The 19,988-nt window shown below is 38.1% G+C and overlaps 1 protein-coding gene across 1 annotated transcript in view; it reads left to right on the forward strand.

The window, feature by feature from the left end:
• MYRFL (myelin regulatory factor like) overlaps window positions 1-19,988 on the forward strand; it is a 44,746-nt gene that overhangs the window by 19,091 nt on the left and 5,667 nt on the right. Inside the window, exons 9-20 of the mRNA XM_059816343.1 lie at window positions 814-924; window positions 1,468-1,558; window positions 4,591-4,791; window positions 5,201-5,309; window positions 5,793-5,902; window positions 9,429-9,592; window positions 10,189-10,252; window positions 11,422-11,507; window positions 12,290-12,361; window positions 12,481-12,527; window positions 12,638-12,802; window positions 17,349-17,423. Of these exons, the coding sequence (XP_059672326.1) occupies window positions 814-924; window positions 1,468-1,558; window positions 4,591-4,791; window positions 5,201-5,309; window positions 5,793-5,902; window positions 9,429-9,592; window positions 10,189-10,252; window positions 11,422-11,507; window positions 12,290-12,361; window positions 12,481-12,527; window positions 12,638-12,802; window positions 17,349-17,423 (1,295 nt within the window). The remainder of the gene's footprint in view (window positions 1-813; window positions 925-1,467; window positions 1,559-4,590; window positions 4,792-5,200; window positions 5,310-5,792; window positions 5,903-9,428; window positions 9,593-10,188; window positions 10,253-11,421; window positions 11,508-12,289; window positions 12,362-12,480; window positions 12,528-12,637; window positions 12,803-17,348; window positions 17,424-19,988) is intronic.

Here is a 19,988-nt window from a genome sequence, read left to right on the forward strand (position 1 = left end):
TCAATGTTTGTTCTTCTGGCATAAGTGTCTTCTGTTGGAGCTGTTCTGTTCTCTATAAATTATTAAATAAGCCTTAAACCAGAAAAAGATAAGACAATGTCGAGTTTGACAGGACAGTGCTATAATAAAGGCTGCAATATACAATCTGCAAAAATGAGTTTTGTCCTTGGGAGAAGAGCTCGATTTTCACTAAATTACCTCCATCATGGCATTTTTCTTCCTTTTGCATACTGACGAACAGATTCTGGGTATGTGTAAATTGTTTTGTGGGTGACTGTTCAGTGGACTGTGGTTTCCTCCATGCAAACTGTTTATTCATATTATTTATCACTTACAGGAGCAGTGCCACTATGTATTTGAGACATAGGTGTACATTTTATTCTTCCAGACATACAAATTAGATGCAGGTGAAAAAAAGGAGAAGCAGTAAAATTTATTTATTTTAATGTGGAAATTCAGATCCAATAATAAGCAATGTTAACCTTGGCAAGGAACAAATACCCATCATGTGGAACACATACCGTTTTATTATGTTCAAGACTGCGTACAAACAGACCACGAAACACAAGACTCCTATTACTAAGAACAGTTTCTCTCTGCTGGTGCTTTATCCTGTTTATCTCCTTGACATAGTCACTGTGTTTTTAATGCATTTTTATAAACCAGAGTTACAGCATTTTTACTGGGCTTCCTCTGTTTTTTCATTTGTTAGTTTTTCTCAAAACTGTTTTAATGAGTTTGAGGAAATCTGGCTTGAGCCAGGTGGATCTCCAAATGCTTATTTCCCTGATCTTGTTTCCTTTTCTATTTTAGAGTTGATCTGCCAGGGGACCAGATAACTAAAGTCACACTGGGAAGGTTGCATTTCAGTGAAACAACAGCAAATAATATGAGAAAAAAGGGGAAACCTAATCCTGACCAGAGGTATTGCTGTAGCTAGTTGGCCTGTGTGTGTGAAGCGGAAAAGAAAAGGTCTACTTTAGACTGGAGCTGATGTTTGTGAAAAATCTCAGTGTTGCCAAATCCTGTGATATTTTCTTAATTTCAAATTTTGTGATACTTGGTATCTGCCTAAAGGCCTCTCTTCTAGAGTCACAGAATGATGTGAGAATAAAAGAAAATATCTCATCCTCATCGTTAGAGATCCTTTCAGGAAATCATAGCCAGAAGTTGGCTGACGAAATCAGGCAGCCAAAAAACCAAATAGTGATCGTTTTCTGCTGGGGAAGGAAGGATCTTCACCTTTGAGTCTTCATTACTTAAATTTGTCAAAATTACTGTAATTTTTGTTCATCTTCAGTGATTGTGGGCTTGAAAGAGCATATTACTTGAGGATGAAGGAAGCAAGAAAATGTTCTGCCTATGTTTTTATGTATCAGTAATAGCAGTTGCATTTAAAAGATTTATTTTTTTCTGTGAGAAGACATTACTTCAATTATTATCTTGATTAAATCAATTTCAAATTAGATACTTCATGCTGGTAGTTGGACTGTATGCTGTCTCTCAGGACCAATTCTACCTACTGTCTGCAAATGTCTCTGAAAAGATCATTGTGAGGGTAGGTAGAAATTTATATTGCTTTTGTGTGAAAAGTATTTATAAAACTGGTTTGATGTTCACAGGAGACTGGGGGGGTGATTCTTGGGCATAAAAATTACCATTGAATCAAAATATTGAGGAAAAAAATTACAGTTGCATATTGTATGAGTATGTTTTTATCTTTTAATTATTGGGAGTTTAAACTGTTAAAAGTAGAGCTATAGAAGAATTTAAAAAGAAAGCTTGTTGTGAATTCTAATACAATATACCTTGATTTCTCCAGATTGTTTTTTCTTTGAGGTGAAACAATTTCCTGCACTTACCAGGAATTTGGTTAATGCTTTCATTGGCTAGATGCTTCATTTTCAAAGGAGGATGAGAATGAAAAAAAATGCAAGGAAAGAAGGTCAAGCAGCTCTAGAAAGATTAAGACCCATAGCTGCCCCTTTCCAGTGTGTTTCCAGAGTGTACCAGCTCTTAATTTGGTGGTTGCAATATAGGTTTCAAAATAGAAAAAGGAAGAATTGGTCTGTCTTCCTCATGACCATTACTTTTCAGTGCTCTGATCCACATGAAGTTTTCCTTTTAGTACTCAGCTTTAGCCTACAGTTAGAGTTAGACTTGAAAGACAGAAAAACCCCAGAGCTCTATTGTAACAGGAGCTATGGAGGGTTAGGGTTAGGAGAGAGAGAAACTGCAGAGCCCCAGCATGAGTGGGGTTGTGAGGAGGCTGCCAAGGGAAGGTGCAGGCTGCCAAAAGCTTTCAGTACTGGTGCCTTTTTTGTGTGATCGATAGCTAGTGCTTAATGTTTGCACTGGGCATAGTGTAGGATTAGGGTTATTTCTAGGGCAAAGATTATGTTAGGGCTTAGAAAGATAGGAAATGCATAGGTGCCATGTGGTGGGGCTGCAATGGATGGTGAGGGCCTCCGGAAGATTGCAGTCCAGCAAACTTTTTCATGTGGGCCAATCAAGAAGCTTCTTGTTTGCGTGGAGTCTTTCTAATCTTTGGCTTGTGGTGAGAAATAGGCTTAGCATTTTGTTTTAGAGTTGAATAAGACCAAGAGCTCTAGTGTAGTAAGTGGGACTGGGAAGAGGCCTCCAAAGAAAGGTAAGGGCTGTCAAAAGCTTTTAGTCCTGGCATAATTTTTTGTAGGTCATTGATTGGGTCCTTTTTGGCAGCACATTGTCTGCCTAGGCTTATGATTACAGCCTGGTTTAGCATTAGGGTTTGGAGAGATCAAAAGTGCAAATCCTCAGTATGCGTGGTCTTGCACAGGGGCTGCCAAAGGAAGATGAGGGCTTTCAGATAGTTTCAGTCCTGGCTCCTTTTTGATCTGGGCCATAACTTTGTGTCCTCTTGTGCCATAAACCCTCTTCCTGCAGTTACGGTTAGGTTTTTGGAGGGCAATATGGTCGAGAGCTCGTTTCTGGGTGGAGCTGTGAAAGGGCTTTGAAGGCAATGTTTGGAGTTCAGTAGTTTTCTGCCCTGCTGAGAAGTTTTATCATCCTGGCTGTTGCTGTGGGTTCTTTTATTTCAGGACACTGAAGCATTGTGTTTGTATCATTCCTGCATATTTAGTTCTTTTCCTTTTTTGTCCCTTAATTTCCACAATACTGCTTTCGTCTGAATTTCTCTTTCTGCATCTAGCAGTGTTACAAATATAATCTCTTCACTAATTTGGGAAAGCTGTTGAATTTTCGTATTTGACTCATCCTTGGGATTATTGTTACCTTATAAGGTATATATTTTTATGTAAGATTTAGAAATTTATATTTTTCTACCATTTTTAATATATAGATTATTTTGAAACTTCAATGAAGAGAGCTCCTTTGATGTGTCTGAGACAGTTTTTTAATAGGAATCCAGGGAATGAGATTTTGCAAACCTGGCCACTATTCCAGACAAAGAAAAAAGAAGGCAGAAAGCAGAAGAATCAAGAGGCTGTGATTTGAAGTGGTGAAAATATCAACAGGAAAACTAGAAAGAAAAAAAAAATTAGTTTTCCAGATGTCTGACAGGGCTTCAGTGGCAGGGTACAGTGAGCCAGCCACTGGCTACCTTAAAGTGGCAAAGCTGTGCAAATGCACTGAAAGAGAAAGCAACTCATGTTCAGGCCCTTTATATGCTCAAACATAATGTAACAAAACTACCAGCTGAGTAGTGGTTATCAGGCATGTCAGATCATGCTCTAATTGTGGCAAACAGTGATAAGCGCACAGCACCATGACTTTTAGATGGCAAAGCCTTGTGAAAGCCTGGCTTCTTTAAATGAGTGCGAACTTTTTATAGTGATCATGCTTTTGTTCAGATTCAAATTTTAAAGCCTGAATTGAAAGTTTAAAAAAGAAAAATAACAAAATTAATTGCTGAAATCAAATGCCTCTTCTAATTAAACACACTCCGTTGTTTTTTTGGTGTTCTTTGAAAGACCCTGTTTCCTTGACATGAAATTTCTAATATGAGTTAGTTTCAAACATTACAGAGGATTTTATGAACTACATGTGTTTAATCTCTGTCTTGTTTGCTCTTTTCTGATTTCCAGCCTCAGCTAAAATTTGCTGGTAAATAAATGGTTATGTGGCACAATGTCAAAGTTAAAATTTGGAAAGCTTTGGACATTGATAATTTAGCTTAAGGTGATAATAAAGTAGAATTCAAGGAAAAAAGCGATGAGGTCAATGCTGTATGAGTAGAAACTTACGTAGAAGTGACTCCACTCCGGTTTTTTCTGTTGGTGTGTTAGAAAAGCTCTTGAAGACAATTTAAATATTAAAGATTTGGAGTAGAAACTTACGTAGAAGTGACTCCACTCCGGTTTTTTCTGTTGGTGTGTTAGAAAAGCTCTTGAAGACAATTTAAATATTAAAGATTTGGAGTAGAAACTTACGTAGAAGTGACTCCACTCCGGTTTTTTCTGTTGGTGTGTTAGAAAAGCTCTTGAAGACAATTTAAATATTAAAGATTTGGCATTTTATTTTCCCTGATGGAATAAGCAATAGTGCATCTATCCTATACTATATCTTTAAACATAATTTTTTTTCTTCCAGGCATCTAACCCAGGGCAGTTTGAGAATGACAGTGATGTACTGTGGCAGAAAGGACATGTTCCAGAGACGATAGTCTATCATGGTCGAGTAGGAATTAACACAGATGCACCAGACGAAGCACTGGTTGTCTGTGGAAATGCAAAAGTTATGGGCAGAGTCATGCACCCATCTGACAGCCGAGCAAAACAGAATATCCAGGAGGTGAGGGCTGTGGAGTATTTAGGGCATTTATGTTCGCACCACAGCACATGTGCAAATCATTGTTCTGACATGTGAAGCAGCTTCTTTATCCTGGGCGTGCTGAAATGCTGGCCTAAAGAAATCGGTTGTACTGCTGGGCTCTGTAGAGCCACGGCCTATGGACTTTGGAAGAGGCTGACCTTAGAAGCTGGGGATATCTGTGTAAATGGGAGTTGTCAGACTGAAAGGTAACTGGCAATACAAATACAAATTACACTCTGCTAATGGGGAATGGGAAGATTGTCCATATTTTTCGATGCAAAGATTGGCCAAGTGGCCATGTCAGGCTTGTTGCTATCTCACTGAAGTCCTAGTGGCCATGACCATTCTTAATATTTCAACATACGAATCTTTGTATTTGTCCAACTAGGTTGATACGAATGAGCAGTTGAGAAGAATAACACAAATGAGGCTGGTGGAGTATGACTACAAGCCTGAATTTGCATCTGTTATGGGAATAAAAAATAGCCATGAAACAGGTATTCAGCAAGCTCTGTTCCCATTTTTCATTAACTTCCACTGTTGTTCATTGTGCCATAGTGCCTTTTAACACCCTGCTATTTCATCCTCATTTCTTAGGATACTACAATTGCACACTTTCCTGTGTTTCTCTTGTGATATAAAAATGCCAAAATTAAGTATTTCTGGTAATTTTCCAACTTCTGTTTCAATTTTTAAAGATAGGAGGTTATTTTTCCAGATGTTTAATGAAAATGAAGTATGTGATCACAAACAATTTTGTTCTTATTGCAGAGAAATGGGAATTCTAAAGGTTTCTGTTTGTTTTCTGTGGAATGGAAAAAAAAAAAAAGTGAAATCCTGGATTTTCCTACCACAGAGAAATTCTAGATCATGTTTGGCCCTACCTGTAGCTTTTAGGATGGTCAACTCAAAGCACACAATCACTGTATATGGTATGCCACTGTGTTTCCTGACTTTAGTTTATGTTATCTTGTGAACAGGAATAATAGCCCAGGAAGTGAAGGAGCTTTTACCTCAAGCTGTTAAAGAAGTTGGAGATGTTTCTTGTAACGATGGAGAAAAAATAGAAAATTTCCTCATGGTTGACAAGGTATGGTCTTGAGAAAGTGGAGCTGTGCATTTAAACTGTTCCTTTCGTATATGGAGCTGTAAACACACACTGTGCTTTATACAAAGCTGTAGGCCTCCACATGTATTTACAAAAATAGTGTTTGGCAAATCATTGAGAAAAACTGAACTGCCAGGTGTTAGTAAATGGCTAAGTCTTTTAATGACAAAAAGTATTTACATTAAAATCTCATAATAATAATAAATATACAATAAAAAAGGAAAAAAACTAACTTTGCTGAATAAAGGTGGATAGCGATTTCATAGCATTGGTCCAACAAGTGGGACTCTGAAACATTCTTTTGTGTTTAAGTGTTTAAGTTAATTAAGTGTTCCAGAAGCGAATTAAGCAATGATGGCATTCTATTTGTTAAATAAAAGCTTCCTTACTGTAGTCCTGGTGTAATGACTTCATACCAAATATAAATGCTAACTCTGTGTGCTCTGTGGGAAGGTTTTTTTGCCATCTGAAATTCTTATTATAGCTTCAAAATCATATACTATAAAATGTTTATGGCACACAAAGTAATTACCATGCTCATAGGTTGGAAACAATGCCTAGTCTATTGTCCTGTGCTCTCTTCCCCTACTTTTCCTGTAGAAATAGGACTGCAAGGGACTGTCAGTCACAGAGTCCAGTCACACATGACTTCAGACAGCGCTTGTCCACAACATTGCTCAGAGCAGTCCCTCTGTTGTGCACTGGTTACTGCAGGTCAAGGACCACTTCCCAGTTTTTTCCCGCTTACAACCGATAATGGGAAGAGGGACGTTTTACAGATTGGTCTTGCAGACCTTGTCTTGTCTGGATGATGTCATGAACATGATCCTATATTCGTTAAAATCATGCATTCTTTCATTATTCTATAGAAAACACAAGTTCACACCACCAAACTTGGAGAAAATACCTATAAAAAATACTACATTTCACTTTTTTTGATAGGCTACCAATAAGTTAAATTCATAGGATGTATTCCATATAAAGGAAGCATGAATAATTGAATAAATTATATTGCATTGAATAAAGCTGTGGAAAAATCACTTTCTAGAGATACTGTTGAAAAGGAGTCTTTTAGAAAATTTGCTGTATTTGGTCAGGGTTCCAGCCTGTAGCTGATTTCTAGATGCTCATAGAAGAGCAGTGGTGTTAGATAGTGACACTAGGTTCATTTTGCCCTTTAGCCCTTCCTGTTACATTTTGTGCCAGATGCAGTGTCATTTGCATTTTTGAGCTCCCACAAAACTGCTTTGGGCTAGTCAGTTTTTTTCTGACAAAACTTTTAGGTTGGACAATTGAGCTTTTGATTTACATCTGTCTTTGCTGAAATATCACACAACATACCACCTGTAACAGTGCCTCACAGCACTGCTGTTTGGGCCCATCGTGTTCCCTTTCTCCTCTATAGCTTGGGTCTCTGACAACGCTCGCCAGGATGTCTTCCAGGGATGTGACCTAGCAAATAGAGAAAGCCTGCTGCACCCTGCAGGGTGTGATTCTACCGTGGATGTGGCCCAAGCAGGAATGAGTTGTTACAGCAATGGCTTATTTGCTGTTTAGCATTTTCTTGACTACTTAGCTTGGTCTGGGATCACTTCATAAACACTTTGACGATGTTTTAATACGGTTAGGTAAATCTGTGCTTTCTCCTCTTTCTGCTAACACCTGTGGTAGAGAATGTGAATGCCCATTCTGTGACCTTTTGGGGGACAGGGGCAGGAGAGATCTGTGTCTACAGTTTAAGATGTGTATTGAATTCAGAGATTTGGAATATTTGATGTCCAAATGGAACATGTGCTTTAAATGTCTGGAGCTCCCAACTCCAGAATAGCTCAGCACCTTCAGTAGTAAATGGACATTGCTTCATATCTTTGCTTTCAGTTAGGTAGGTGACGAGGCCTTGAACTTTGTTACCTCACATTCCAAGTTTAGTTCCAGATAAGCAGGATATTGGCTGGTTTGGTTGTGTTTCTTTGTCAGTTACCTGTTTGGAGCTGTCAAACTCTGTAAAAGTAATGGATTGCATTACACATTTGAACCAGGCTCTGCTACTTTCTAGAGAAACATCTCAACCGTGTGGAAATTTGCTATTTTGGGACAAGAATCTTTCTTCTCTTCTCAATTGCACTGTGCTCACTAATATGTCATCAGTGAGGCAGTAAAACTCTAATCAGTCCTTTTTCCCAAAGAAAGTATTCCTTCATTTTGCCAGATGAGCCATTTTCTTAGCTAGTTGAAGTCACCTAGAAGAGATTCATGCATGATTTGAAGAGAATGGGAAGGACAGATGCTACATATCGTTGATATGAGGACAAGTGACCATATAAATGATTTCACAGTTCTAGGCACAGGAGGTTATTCTGAAGTCACTTTTTAGTTAAACAGGCTGTTGGTCTTCTGGCAGTAGAGAAGTTTGCAACTTGCCACTGATACGTGTGCTCTGGTTCTGTTTATACAAAATACTGTCTGTTTTTGTGGAATACAGTCACCTTTAAAAGAAAGGTGTGTGTGGCATTTACAACGTGAAAGGCAAAACTCTGCTTTTGCCTTACTTCTGCATGACTTGAGTAGACTGGAACACTTAGCAACGTTAACTACAGTAATAGCTTCATCCAAGGTTTAATGGCATCAGTCTGGTTGTGCATTAGTATGAGAAAGCCGTTCTTTCAAACACAGCCAAGAAAGTATGCTGTTACCATGATCCTGCAGAGGATCAGTAACCATTTTTGGCTCAGAAATGGATAAAATATTTAATAACTGGATGGTTATACTGAGGTCTTCTTCAGCAGCAGACTGATACCGAGGCGATAAGCAGGGGATAGAAGAATAGAGGGCTTTTCCTGGGTAAAATATTCAGAAGGAGTAAATGGAGTGTGTCTGAACTGTGTTAGTTGCAGAGCTGATCACAATATTGGAACTTATAGGACTCCTGTAAGAGGCTGGAGAGGTTGAAGGGGAGAACAAAATATTATGCCATCACAGCTTGAGCTCTGTTTTGGATCTTCACCTGTCTCACTGATTCCTGTGTGATTCACGTTGTGTGTACAACATAGATAGAAACTCTGGCTTGTCTGAGCCAGGTTAGTCAATCCTGTAGATAGATGGTTGGATGTACATTTTGCTAAGGGATTCTGAAATCTATGTTCAGCTGCAGCACTACAAATCAAGTAGTAGATGCCTGTTGTGACACTGTTAAGGCTTAAAATTCAACACAGCATGAAGGTAAAATATAGTTTAAATTCTTGGTCCACAAAGCCCTTTAGCTTCTTCAAATTTTTCTGCAAGTCCTCATTTTCAATTTACTGCAAATTGAACATAAGAAATTTTTACAGTCTGGCAAAAGGGTTTTGCAGTCGTAAGTGCGTCCCATTTACAGTGAGACAACTTGTGTTTGCATTTTAAATATTCAATGTATTCTGACATAGATGAATTCTGTGAATAGTCATTACTGCTTGTTACATCTGATTGATGAATATACTGTATCTACTTTTGTCATTGTTTTGTTTCTCAGGATCAGATCTTTATGGAGAATGTTGGTGCTGTAAAGCAGCTTTGTAAACTAACCAACAATCTTGAAGTCAGGATAGAAGAATTGGAACAGTGGAACAGGAAACTGACCAGGCTGAAACGGATGAGCAGTTTGAAGTCAACAGTCAGTGAAGAGAGCAAAGTCAGGTACCTCTGTCTGGAATGCTCTCTGATAGTTGTCACAGAAATTGTTGAAGTGATCTCTGTGGTAGAAGTGAAAACTGATTTTGCTTGACAGTGGAGTTCAGCTCATTTCCAGCAATTAAGTTGTGCAAAAAAATGCAGATTTCTCATATTTTTTAACTCACTGACAAAATTAATATTTGAAATGGCTGTTAAATTGCAGTAATTTTTGTAATTGTTTCAGTTGCATAAAGCAAGGGTAGATTATGTCCAGTTACAGCTCTGGAGCTTGAAAATTGCTGCTAAGAGAAATCTACAGAGCTGCTTCTGCAAGGAAGAACCTTCATTAGTGCTTTAGTGGAAGTGATGAGCATTTCCTATTTCTAAACCATTTCCCCAAGTTTTCTGTGAAATCAAATGTAGCATTTAATAGCATTCACCTGAATGAATTAACTGGAGGCCTTTGTTCTTGAAAATGAATCTGATGACACTTCTGCCTTTCTCTTTTTAAATGTTAAAATTGCAAAAGCAAGTGACATTAACACCCTATTGAAAACGTCTCTTTTTCATTTATTAGCTGCTGAAGCATTTGAATGTTAAAGAGATTTTGTCTCTTACAGTGGGTATAGTCGAGCTACTAGTCTATTGCCATCAAAAAAATCAGTCCTGCTAAAATCCAGCAAGGTGAGTGAAATTAAATATATGAAATATGCCTATGAGAGAGCTTTTGTAAGCGCTGAAATATGGGTGAAAGCTTTCATGTTTCTAAATACGGGATCAAATTCCTTAGCCAGAATTATTTAGTGTCATGCTAGAATCTTAAAAACTAACTGTACTGAGATAGAAAATACATATGAGACACTTCCACTTCTTGCCTATACCTTGTGTGTGTGAGAGTAGATCCATGCTGTGTGATGGTGTGAAGGAGGAGACCTCAACAGGAGACAATTGTTGAGCCTGTAGGTGTGCTCACATGGTACAGTGCAGCCTCACACAGAAATGCTTGTTTCACTTTGGAAGTCTGCAGTGATAATTCTTCCTCAGCTTTCTTCCTTGGATGAGTCTTTCACTGTGGTTTGCAGTTAGCATCTCCTGTTTTGTACTGGCTAATGCTGTCTTTCAGGTGGTTAAGACCTGGATAGGATGTCATTGCTATTGCTGAATGACTTCCTCTTGCCCATATCCTGGTATACAAAGAGCAGACCCCTTTTCTCAGGGATTGAATGAGTTAGGGAATATATGTTGACCTTTTTCAAGACAGTCTTCCTAGGCTGCTAAGTCCTGTTCTTTAAGATGAACCAACGCTCATTTGCCTACCTTGCTTTTGCCAGTGCCAAAGAGCAAGAGAAAATAATAGGTCAAATGTTCTTTATTCCATAATGACAATAAAATGCTCCATTGTCTAAGGTCATCCTACTTGTTTGGAAAGTGCCTTTCTTCTGTGTTTACACCAGCCCTGGTTTAACATAGTCTGAGCAAATACTGAAAGCTGCTCATCTTTTTGTTCTGGCCACTGCCTACTGAGTTCTTAATTTGATTTTGGAATACTTCAAGAGTATGAAAAATGGCAGGAAGAAAAGAGAAGGAGCTGTTGTTTTTACCCACTCTTTTTTCCTGTGTGATGTTTGTGTCCCCAGACTATCAACAGTGTGTAATGCACTCACAGTTTTAGGGAGCCTTTAATTACTTAAGTTTTTCTCTTTAGACATTGACCCCTATATAAGGATGACTTGTATGGCTCCTCTGAATGAAACAAGGTTAACTTAAAGTGAGACTAGTGTAGTATTTCTTAATCTACTAGTAGTAGCTTAGTTATGTGCCACTTAAATTAACCAAACATTTTTTTTTTCTAGGTTTGTTTGTCAGAGAGGAAAGAGTCTTGCTCCATGAAGATTTTCCGGGTGACTATAATAGCTTTGATCGCTATTATGGCACTATGGTAACAATTAATTATCAACAAGTTGACTTATTTTTCCCTTCCCCTTTCTACTTATCTCATCAGAAAGAAGATTGCAATTTTTTTCTTTTTCTCACCCTTCCTACTCAAAGAACACAATGTATTAAAATTAACAGTGAATGTGCCTGATAATATAGTAAATTTGAAATAATTTTAGAAAAGTGAGATACTCATGTGGTGCACACACAACTAATCTCTGTCCATGTTGCAATGTATGGTGCACCTTGAATGTATCTTGGTGGCTTGTGCTACAGGTCCAAAGCTGGAGTTGTGAGACTCTGCATATTTTATGCAAGCATTCTGTGCCTAAGTACAATTTCTGATATACAGAGTGATTCTGTTGTGTAAAATGAAGCTGGACTTGTTCCCAATGTGGTGGGCAGTCCTGTGACTCTGAAAGTTTAACTTGTGACACTGGACTTGTGCAAAGGAAAGTATGCTCTGGACTTCTGAGACTGCCATTTTCTGTTTCTAGTCCAAAAACCTGTGGCTTACAATCTCTCTGTGAACTGAGTACTTTGAACTTCTGTTGTGATTCTATTTACAATGGAAAACTGACCATATTTTGTGTTGAATTTAGCTGCATACAAGTATCTGACCTAAAACACATTAAATTCAGCTGAAATTTTTCCCTCTTAAAGGGGAAATGATCAGATAGGTTACTCTTACATTACTACATTTGGACAAGGTGCTGTCAAAGTATTATTCATATTATGTTACATAAGAAATGGATGTAAATCTACAGAATAATTCTCTTTCTACAGTGCTTTGACAATATCGACCCTATATTTACTTAGCGTTCATGACAGACGTTTTGAAAAACATCCGACTTACAGGTAAGTAGTTGAATTAGTGTAAGTGAATTAGAATTAGTAATAGATTGTGGACCAATCTGTTTTGGTCCACAACTCTGATGTCTATTTCTTAATGAACTGTTTTTCTTTTTCTTCATCAGCAGTACCTCAAGTTCTGTTGTACTCTCTCCGTCTACCACTACAGCAGGTACTGTATCTCTGCTAGCCTGCATACATGTAACAGGCTTTCAATTTCTGTGCTATCATAAAATGCCAATAGACACACTAGTAGGAATTATGTCTCTTTTTTTCCTTAAGCATTGCAGGGGGAAAGCACAATTTCTCAGAGCACGCAACCCATCAGCAGGATCCCTGAAGTGAATTTCTGTGACATTTTGCCTTGTGACAATGTCTATTGTTGTCCAATTCATCAACAAATAGTCAAACGTCTAAGTTACGAGAAACCCAATGCAAAGGAGAAACGTGAGTTGAAACCTTAATTTCTCTTATTTACCATTTGAATAAACACTATATGAAGAGTGTGGGGAAAGGGGTAAGAATCTTTAAAGGTAGTTAGCTTCCAACAAAAGTGCCTAGTCCAGAGGATTTAAAGATCCTGATATAACTAATCATCACTGCAGTCAATATGGTTTTGAAAAATCTGGTCTGGTTACCTTTGAGAGTTCTGGGTCCTAAGATGTTTTGTCAGGTGTCACTGTTCTTCCTGGCCATTCATGGTAAACGATTTCATGTGAACCAGAAAGTCACTAATCCCTTTAATTAACCTTCGGCTACAGTTGGCTGGAGTTGATTAGGGGTATTGGAGGGTGAATTAGCAGATGTAAAAAAACCCAAAACACTTAATGGCGTCACAGTGTGGTGATACTACATCTTTTCTGTGGGCAGAGACAGAAATTTAATTGTCGGAAAGCATAACACTTAGCATTAAAACTCTGCTCATTCAGGCAGGGTTTTTGAGTAGAGAAATGTTATTTGAAGGCAGAGCTCTGTGAAATAAATGACGTTTACTGGAATGAATTGTCTTTCAGATATTGTCTGCTAAATCCTATGTGTGTAATATATGAGTAGGTGTATTGTTTACAACTTCTATAATATTTATAAGAAACATTTTATGCATAAAGGTATGTACAAATTGTTGGAATCTGTATTCCTCTTTCCCAGACCTTAGCATTGTCAGCGTCTAGAAGCAAGTGTTAGTATTACTAAACCCAGCATTCATACTCTTCCTTTCTTGGCCTTTGGAACAATTCTTGCACCAACCACAGTTGACAAGTTGAGGTGGAATCAGGGACGAATGCAGTTCAGCCTCTGAAGTACAAATGTCTACCAGGGCAGGCATTGCCAGTTGCTGAGATAGTCTTACCACACAAACTGTTTCAGTGGGATTCACCCACTGGCCATTTTTTATACTGCAAAGTGCTGTTGTCTGCAGACAAGCTGCATGTAAGTGGTCCTTGGGATTCTTGTGATTAGTGCTGCAGTAAGCCCTGTGGCAGATACAGCTCAACACAGTGCTTTCAAGAGGTCATACCTAAGTGATTTGTATTGCTCTGAAGCTTGAAAGAGTGTTGATTAATTAAAAACATTAATCTCATTTACAAATGAGGGAACTGTAGATGGATGAAAATGAAATATGAAAACCTACTATCCCCAGCTGGCTGCTTTTGATATTAGGTGGAAAGAGAAGATAAGAATAAAAACAAAGCATTACCTTCTCAAGTTCTTATGCACCAAATAGCATTAAGTGTGGATCCAGGAGTGAAAAATCAGCACAGTACAGAAGCTACTGAAAGATTTCAAATCTGTACAAGTTTAATGAAGCTGAATGTATCCCCAGACAGAAGGTAACAATGTCAATATGAAATCCAAACAGAAGGAAAACCAACAAGCTGCTTAATGTAGCTGTAGCCAAGATAAATGAAAAGGAAAATGTTTTCAGAACAAAAAGCTGAGAGTTAAATATAGGGAATAATCAAGATAAACAGTGGATATTTTAGAATCAGCTGATTAGTCTGATTCATGGAAAGATAAAACTATTTGACATTACAGTTGAATTAAATGCTAATTTAGGAGTTTGTATTTAACAGACTTTTTACTGTTCCACCATGCAATACCTGAATTCTGTGGGTGCAGGCTACTACTGAGTGCGTCCAGTGTAGATCCTAATCCCTTGCATCTCAGATTTGTGGAGGGGAAGGGTGTTAGGAATGTTGAAGTAGAAACAAAAGCATTTATAAGCAAGAGAAAATTTATTAAACAAAAATTCAGCACATCTTTATGTAGTCTGGCTTAATGTGGCCTTTTTTCTCATATGTTATTTGTTTTAAGAACTGGTTTCTCTGAAGCATTTAGACTTTCGAACTCCTGTTGATTTCAGTGGAAAGGAGGAGCGTGAATACCCTTCAGCATACGGGCCTTTTCCACTCTTTGCTTCCATGTCATTAGTTCTCATTGCTTGCCCCTTCGTGTTAAGTGTCACTGGTAACCAGAGGCTGTCCATATCTCTTAGAGTGTTGTTTCTCCCCGGTGCCTCTCCCCTCACAATAAAAGCTTGGTGAGGGCTCCTGCTGGATTTTGGTCAACTTCATGCATTTTTGTTTATTGTCTTCAGATGTTAGTTAATGGAATCATAGCAAGGTACTAACACAAGAAAACATCAGCAGGTTTTTGCCATACTACTTATAGAATATTACAACTCATGTGAATTAAAACCAGAAAGTGCTTGATGAAAAAAAAGGATACCAAATTTATTGGATGAGTTTATCTGAATCTTATCTGAAGATAATGGTTGTCCTCATTGCATTCTGGTCATGGTCCTACTTTTATATTTGTTATTGAATTGGATCTTCACACCCCACATGGGCCTTTGAGAAAGCCCTCAGCGTTACTGTATGTGACAGAGTGGAATTTTACTACAATTTATTGGAGACTGCTACAGTAGTTTTTGGTGGTTCCTGGTGTTCTCAGTTGGCAACTTGAGCTCCAAATAAAAATAACTTCAGGGTCCTGTTTTCTATATTTCATTTGTATTGCATCAGCTTAAAGGACAATGAAATAGTGATTTTATGAAGAGTAAAAAACCAAGTAAAAATAATTTTCTATACTGGATACTGACTCAGTTTAAATAGTTGAAATCTTAGTGAAGTAAATCTGTCTTCATCCTAATTTTTATACAAATTTCTGATACCCACTTAATGCTTTCTTCCACCATCTGTCAAAGAATCACAGTATTCAATGTTTAGTAATTCAGAGTATGTAATAAATATTCCTCCCAACACTTCCACAGCTGAAGTATTGTATCTACAGGGAGAACATCTTTCTTTCAGTGAGCAATCTTTTACCTTTACAGGGGGATATAGGTTTTCCTACAGAGTAGTTCTCTGTTAATGAAAATGTAAAAAGGCAGGGAACATTTAATGCATTGCTAACATATCTAGACTATTAAAAGAAAGCAGAAGAAAGTGGAAGGAAGATGTGACAAATAGTTTGTAAATTAAAAGGAAGAATGAGAGAAGGAATAGGTCTTTTTTAGATCTGCCTCAAGACCTACTGTACATGTATAACTGATTGCATGTGTTCAGTAGCCGTTTTTCTAGGTATGTGGCAGCTGATTGCAGTGTGAAGAAATGGGACAGCAGATGACTACTAAATGCAACAGTTACTATCTAAGTTGGCAGACCTGGCAAATCTGTATGATAAGCAAGTAAATAGAAAATGGTTTCAAGGAATAACTAGCAGCAGTATCACAGATTCATATCAAAACAAAAAAATGATGGAAACCCCAGAGATGATTTTGTATTACTTTGCTTCTGGGTCCTCAGATTCCAGTTGTTAATGTTGTACCATGCTCTCAGTCACCTACTAGCATGAGGAAAGCCTGAATTTTTCTATTTCCTAATACTGAAATGAAAACCAAAATCTGGAATGAATAATAAAACAGTAAGGTCAATACAGCTTGCTTGTTTCAGTGAAATAATGCATTTTGATCCTTCCTTTTGTATAATAAATTTTTATACAATGAAGCAGTGACTTCTGTTTTAAACAGTCATTTTGAAATCAGAATGTTTCCTTTGGAAAACGTGAGAATGGAGCATTTTGGTATTCTAGAAATACATGATTCCATTTTTCCCGGATGAAATGGTATTTGATGAAGCATGTTAGTTTAGGCAAGATCAACATTTCTCAGTGCCAGTTTATTGGTAACATGTCTCTGGACAGATTCTTGGCTGGCAATTAGTGTAAAAGCACAGGAATAGCTTTAAACCATTTCCCAGGGGCTTGAAAGGCCTTTTGCCTTCCCCAGGTTATACAATATGATGATTATTCAAAAGATCTTTTGAGGATCTTTTAAAGAGAAAATTAATAGAGTAAAAAAAAAGTAATCATCAGCTTATATTTCCCAGCCTAGTTCAATATTTGACATTACAGAGGTGACATTGGTGAACATGGTGATCATGTTGTTAGAGCTGTGTATTAGTTTCTTTAATTTGGTGACTCATCCTTCTCTCTCTAAAGTACTGTGTCTCACTTGGATCAGTCCTCAGTGTCTTACAGCTCACATTCAAAAAGCTAAGTTATTCCCCTGGCCTATGTTTGTGTGGCAGATGCCTATTTATTAATTTTCTCACTACTAAGAAAGATGTGGCTTTATGATCAGGTTTGTGCTGAAATGCCTGACTGGATGTTGATTTTCGCTTTGCCTCTCTATTATAACAATTGGCGATATTCTGTGTGTGGGATGAAATCTTTTCTATTAGGCTATTTTTTGAAATGTTTTAGATATCCTGTAGAATTTCAAAAGCTTGTTTCTTGTTATCTACAAACTTCTTTTGACTGTATACATCTTCTTCTGAATAGAAGTGCTTTGTATTTTCAAGGTTTCTCTTGTTGGTTATGCATGCCTTTATCCAAGAGCTAATTAACAAAACATCTTCTGTTGTATTCATATTCTGCTCTTACAACTGTGGAAGGCTAACTTGGGGACATCTGTACATACATCCTTCCACAGGAAACAAAAGTAACATGTTACCTGAACGAGATCCAGTCAAAAAATCTAACGGAAGACCTGATCTTGGAAATGACTGTAAGTCCCATACTTTTTTAAAAAACTGTGTTGAAAAGTATAATTATATAACTTTGAAGACCTACCTTTAGGCTTGGAATTCTGCTGCTGCAATTTAGAGAAGTTTCATTTATAACTGGTCATTATAGAGAATTAGCACTTAGGAATCTATTAAATATCTGTGATTCACTATAATTTTCTTGTCATTGCAATTTATTCTTACATCTTCATTAGATTTTTATAGACATTCTGGCTGCCCTCTCTAGAGAGTTCTTAGACTTCGCTTCAGGTGCAATAAAATGACAAGTAACATTTTCCTTGACAGGTGGTGAAATCTTGCAAGGTGCTAACCCTTATAGAGCAAAATGCTTAAGCATATGAGTCTGGTATTTGTGTGCAGGAAATACATGATACAGCGTAAAGGCAGTGTTTGGGGTTTGGCCCAGCTGACCTAACAGATTAAAAACGTCAGCTGCTGGAAGGGGCCTTCTCTACCTTAGGGTCCTGACACTGCCTGCATCAGTGGAAATGAGATTAAGTTCTTTGACACAGGACATCTGGCTAGATTTCAGGCTCCCCTTTTAGTGACTGTGCACTGCTGTCCGAGCCAGTCTGAGCTGAAAATACTGATTCTTTTCTGTGAAGATGAGTATCTGCTGATTATGTATGTTATAATGGCATGCTCTGACATTCATTCAATATGAACAGGATTATGCCTTGTCTTTTCTGTTAATGTGGATGCTCTGTTTTAAGGTTTGGGTTTTTTATAAATGTTCAGTTAAAGCTTAGGCGATATTTGGATGATAAAACATCTATACACTGGCATGCACTTAAAGCAGGTTGCTACCCGGGGCCGTGTGAGGAACAGAACACAGGTTCTGCTTGTTGCCTGGATATGCCCCTGTGGGATGATCTGGGAAAAATCATTCCCCTTCTAATTTTTTACATGGCTACACACCTCAGAAAAGAGCCTCTGCGGCATTATTATGATACATGTTGTAATGAGATGCTGTGTCACAGGGACATGTTCATCTGTGCTAGTTCTTTGAGAAAAACATGCTCAATTTCCCTCTGTCACTTAAACACACATGTGGATATTTGCATGCTGAAAGTTAAGTCTATACTACCACACGGATGTTTTATAAGTGGAGCACAGGTCAGTCTATAATCATGAAGTTTCTTTGCATAGTAGAGAACTGTTGCTGTAGAACAGAGGAACAGAACCACAAAAACAGTGTTCACAGTGCGATGTGAAGAGCAGGCTTGGGCCTCCTGAACCAGGTCCTCCTTATGCTTTCGGCACCACGTTGCAAGACTTAAAATCAGCAGCTTGATGCTGTGGGCAACAGCTGGAGTCTGGCTATCTGCTGATGGCTCACACAGTCCCTCCACACCTGGGCCTTCCCCAAACCATTGGCAGTGTGAGCCTAGGCCCAGTCGCGGGTATTAAACCTGTTTGGCCCCTTCTGTTTGAGGGCTCTCCACAGTTCAGACTGAGGTAGGCTGGTTTAGGGGTCTGAGATGTTTCAGGTCCTAACTATGGACCTGCACTGGTTGGATGCTGTAGATGTATCCAGAAGAAATAAGCTTTTCAGGATGCAGCTCAGTGCAGTGATTGCTAGGCCAGCTGTGAAAGCAGATGTGCTGCTGTGTTAGCACACTGGTTCTTGCCACCTAACTCTGCAGGGTTAATGTGCCTCGGGGAAGAGCCACGCCATCGTGGCTATACTCTTCATCTCACCATAACTGGCCACCTTAGAGATCACCTGCATGGCACAGAGATGCTGGCCCAAGGTATCACAGGAAGCCTGTGGCAAATGGGGGAACTTAATCCAGCCTGGTTAGGGACATAATCATTCTGGTAATCAGTTACTTTCCTCATTTTTCCTGGTGATCAGTACACCAGCTATGGTTTGAGGTTGGTTTTTTTTCCCCCAGGAACTAGTTTTTCAATTACTAGTGTCTAGATACCTAACTGCATTGCGTGCTGCCCTGAAATATATTTTACATGGGCATATGTATAAATACAATGTATATACATCTGTTTATACATAGGATGTGGAGCTAATTCTAAAATACAAATTTTTGTAGAGTTTTTATTCCATATTCCCATTCCTTATACTGTAAACTTCCTGCAAGTTCAGGATGTAAGTGTTCGGAAGATATCAATATGGTATCCTGCTACCACTGTTTTTAGTTGTTCCTGTTGCTACAGTTTACTTAGGATCAAAGTGCATATATATTTTTGGTTAGCTGAGCGTATTTTGGTTCATATTTCCTGATATTCATATATGTAGAAAATTACAAAACTCTTAAGTTCTTGCAAGTTCAAGGCAGCATTTTATGAAGAAATTAAAATATTCGTTAGAGTTATGTAGTTTTCCTGCACATAGGATTAGAAACAAGTTTTGTTGCAGTCCAAATTATTTCTCTCAGCAAAGATAATGTTTTTCAAATTAAGGTTACTTGCATGATCATGGCTTTTAGTACATCAAAATGAGCATTGGCACATTTGTATCCTGCTTGGACTACCATCAAAATAGCCTTCGATGTCTCCCCAAAATAAAATGTTAGAATATTAGGTGC

This window comes from Gavia stellata, chromosome 4, assembly GCF_030936135.1.
Source record: "Gavia stellata isolate bGavSte3 chromosome 4, bGavSte3.hap2, whole genome shotgun sequence".
In the NCBI taxonomy this organism is placed as follows: domain Eukaryota; kingdom Metazoa; phylum Chordata; class Aves; order Gaviiformes; family Gaviidae; genus Gavia; species Gavia stellata.